The sequence below is a fragment of the Nestor notabilis genome, unplaced genomic scaffold (genome assembly GCF_000696875.1).
Source record: "Nestor notabilis isolate BGI_N333 unplaced genomic scaffold, ASM69687v1 scaffold21145, whole genome shotgun sequence".
Classification (NCBI taxonomy): Eukaryota; Metazoa; Chordata; class Aves; order Psittaciformes; family Psittacidae; genus Nestor; species Nestor notabilis.
In genome coordinates, this window is record NW_009930856.1 from 864 (window position 1) to 4,493 (window position 3,630).

General features: G+C 61.1%; 1 protein-coding gene across 1 annotated transcript in view; it reads right to left on the reverse strand.

The window, feature by feature from the left end:
• Positions 1–838: 838 nt before the first annotated feature.
• Positions 839–3,630, reverse strand: part of MFRP (membrane frizzled-related protein) — a 3,806-nt gene continuing 1,014 nt past the window's right edge. The window contains exons 4-13 of the mRNA XM_010015621.1: positions 3,545–3,578; positions 3,221–3,464; positions 3,011–3,141; positions 2,741–2,866; positions 2,524–2,600; positions 2,237–2,385; positions 1,918–2,048; positions 1,366–1,500; positions 1,142–1,269; positions 839–1,063 (exon numbers count right to left, since the gene is read on the reverse strand). Of these exons, the coding sequence (XP_010013923.1) occupies positions 839–1,063; positions 1,142–1,269; positions 1,366–1,500; positions 1,918–2,048; positions 2,237–2,385; positions 2,524–2,600; positions 2,741–2,866; positions 3,011–3,141; positions 3,221–3,464; positions 3,545–3,578 (1,380 nt within the window). The remainder of the gene's footprint in view (positions 1,064–1,141; positions 1,270–1,365; positions 1,501–1,917; positions 2,049–2,236; positions 2,386–2,523; positions 2,601–2,740; positions 2,867–3,010; positions 3,142–3,220; positions 3,465–3,544; positions 3,579–3,630) is intronic.

The window sequence follows — 3,630 nt, forward strand, 5'->3', positions numbered from 1 at the left end:
ACACAGCCCTTGCTGGGACAGGATGCCCTCCCTGCACCATGGGGCCACCAGCTTGACCCACTCTGAGACCCATTCATCTGCAAGGCTCTCAGCCCATCGAGGGCACAGCCAGCAAACAGGCAGTCTTCCCTGTACCACTCCATTCTGGCTCAGACCCCCCACCCCAGCCCTGGCTTCCCTCCCTTGGCCCATGCCTCAGTTTCCCCTAGGATCTGGCAGGATCCACACGAAGACCCTTCCCAAATGAGACACCTCTTCCTTTAGGTTTGTCAGCTGCTCACGCTGTTTATTCTGCTAGCTTTGGGGCTGCGGGACATGGGCAGTGCTGGGCTCTTCTTCTGCCTGCAGCCCATTTGGGGAGCATTAAACCCTTCCCCTGCTAGGCTAGCAGCTGCCTGAAGGCTGTGGGAAAGAGGCCATGCACAGCCTGGACAGGCTGAAAGAGAGAAGTGGGCTGGGAACTGTGCACAACTCCAACATGGGGTTGGCTAAGAACAAGGAGGCAGTGCCCAACTCTCTTGCCACTGCCCGGCTTCTCGGCAGGGGGACTTTGCATGGTGCCCCCATGCTCCAACCTGTGAGCACATCCCCTCCAGCACAAGCCTTTCCCTGTAGCAAGGCTGGGAAGGGGCACTTGCTCTCCATGGCATCCTTGAACTGAGCTGGCTCTGAGCAAAGATGCTGACCTCAGGGCAGGTGAGGAGCCAGGCAAGGGGGTGCTGCTGATGGGGGGCATCAGCTTGGTATTTGTAGGAGGAGGAGAATGGGAGGGACATTTGGGGCAGGGCAGCAGCTCTGGCCAGGCTGCTTCAGCCCCTGCTTGTCTTCTCTTGCTGGGTCAGGGCTGGAAGCATTCTATGGGGTCATTGGAGTCGGGCAGGATGTTGCAGTTGATGGGCCAGAGGATGCCAGGGAGGCCGAGGGACTGCTGGCACCGCAGCTCGGCAGCCAGGCACAAGGCTCCACAGGGCTGCAGGACACCCCCATCCGGGGTGCACTTGGGCACGAAGAGACTGCAAATGAGTAGTCGGAGGTGCTGGTAGCAGGCGAGCTCCATCAGTGTCTGCAAGAGAGCAGCAGTCAGTGAAGCATGCCATGGTGTGGTGCGGGCAGACCTACTGGCAGCCCCTGGGAAGCTCACCTGATAGTCCTGGAGCACCTCGGCAGCTCCCTCCTGGTCTGGGATGGCCAGCCAGATGTTGGGAAAGGAGGTGGCGTTGTAGCCCAGCCCTAGGCACATCTCCACTTCCACAGGCTCACAGACAGACCCTGCCACAGGGCACTTCTTATAGCAGCAGTGATGCCCATCAAGTGTCATGGTGCTGCCAGCACACCTCCTGGGCCAGGTCTAGGGGTGGCACTCACCAAAGGCTGGGTAGGAGACCCCAGTGCAGTTCAGCTCATCGGTGCCATCGGGGCAGTCGTGCCAGCCATCACATACAGACTCCAGCGCCCGGCACTCGCCATTCCCACAGGAGAACTCTGTGGGGCTGCAGGTCTCTGTAAGAGCAGTATGGGCACGGTCAGAGAGCAGGCTGGCCTGGCTAGGACTCAGCCTGTTCCCATGCTGACCACCTCTGCCTTCACTCTTCTTGGTCACTGGCCAATAGGTGACCATTGCTGTCCCAGCTGAGGGGGATCCCAAATTCTCTGCATTATCTGGGAGCAGCCCTCAGGTGATGGACCATGATGTGTGCAGGCCAGCCCTTCCACATTCCAATGGCTAGGATCAATAGGGTAATTCAGGTGAAGTGACCCCCAGGGTCCTGTAGCCCAAATTCCTGCTCCAAGCAGGGTCAGCTATGCATGAGAGCAGTTTTTTTTTTCCAGGGCTTTGTCCAGTCTGGGTTTGAAGATCCCAGGGACAGTGACTGCATAGCCCCTCTGAGTATCCCGTGCCCCTGCTTGGCTACCTACTCTCTGTGGCATTGTGAGCTTGGTAGGTGGCGAAGAATCCATCATCTGCTACTCCCTCATCTGCCACGAAGAGGACGGTCATGACATGGCGTGAGGAAGTCAGGATGGGTGGCAGCTGATGGCCACAGAACCTGCCAAAGTAGTGGGGTGAGAGATGGGGTCAGGGCAGGCAGCAGGGCTGACCAGCACCTCCCCAAACCCTGTCCTCCAGTGGCTTCTCCTCCCCCGCCTGCCCTGTGCTTCAGTTGCCCCATCTAAGGCACGGGAGCCCAGTGCACCCAGGCTAGTGCAGGAGGGCCAGGGATACCATGGTCTGTACCTGCCCATGAGGCTGGCAGCCCCCGTGCCAGCACTGTCGTGCACCTCCACGAAGTCGAAGCTGCAGTCCTCGTGCGTCTCCAGGCTGAAGTTGTGGAAGTGCAGGTCGATGACGTGTCCCACGGGCACTGAGATCTGCCAGAGGCACAGCTGCAGGGCAGGGGGCAGCCGTGACACCCACGAAGCCAGGCAGGGACACCCCAAGCTCTCCCCAGTGGGAGGTTGTCTTCTTCCCTGCCCACCCTCACCCTGCTCCCACCTTCATCCCACCAGCATCCCCTCTCTCACCTGCTGGTGTGGGTATGGCTGGGGATGGTTTGGGGTGGAGAAGTGCCCCTCCAAGGCAGTTAGTGGCCCCCCGCACTCTGGAGGGACACACACACACAGAGCTTTACCCCGTGCCCCTGTCCCTTCACTCTTTCTCCTCACTCCCCTGCCTCCCACCACCCATCACCGTGCCCTCTGGCTGGGTGCTGCAGGGGCTGTGGGAAGGGTAAACACTGACCTTTGTGTTTGAGGCTGCAGTTGGCCTCATCGCTCTTGTCTGTGCAGTCGTGGAAGCCATCGCAGACAAAGCCCGGGTGGAGGCACAGCCCCTGGTCACACAAGTGCTCATCCCAGGCGCAGGTCTCTGGCAGAGACAGCCAGGCTGGTGGTGGCATCCCCCTGGGCACCCTCCCATGCCCCAGTGCCGTGGGCATCACGAGAGACCCCCCAGTGTTACCCACTGGCTGCAGTGAGGAGTCCTAGTGATGCCCAGGGAGTGGGTACTCACTGTCATTGGGGGCCACAGCACGGTAGTGGGCACTGAAGCCTGGGGCACCCACGCTGCTGTCAGAGACGAAGGTGACACGCAGGTGGTTGGAGTTGGTGTTGAAGGTCGGGGGTGCCACGTTGCCACAAAACCTGGGGGCACAACAAGGGGTGACACTGCTCACCCCCTGCCCACTGCACTGCCGTGCTCCCTGCGTGCCAGGTGCCCTACCTGGTCGGACCCCCCCGAGCTGGGGCAGGGTCCATGCTGCCAGCACCCTGCTCTTCATAGAGCTCCACACGGTCAAAGAGGCAGGAGGCAGTGCCCTCCACACTGAATGTCTCCATCTTCAGCTGGATGGCAAAGCCCGGGCTCACCTCGATGCGCCAGATGCAGAGTGCATCAGGGGGATACGGGCTGGGGTAGTTGGGAGAGCTGAAGGAGCCCTCGGCGCCCCGCAGGGTCCCTCCGCAGGCTGCATGGGGCAACAGTGTCGGTCTGAGATAGTGCTGCAGGGCACCGCTGTCCCGGCACACTGCCCCGCACAGAACTTACCCGGTGCTGCGGTGCCGGCGGTGGGCAGCCAGCTCTGGGTTGGGTTGGCAGCAGTTTGGGGGTCCGGGGCGTCCCTTCGGGTGGGT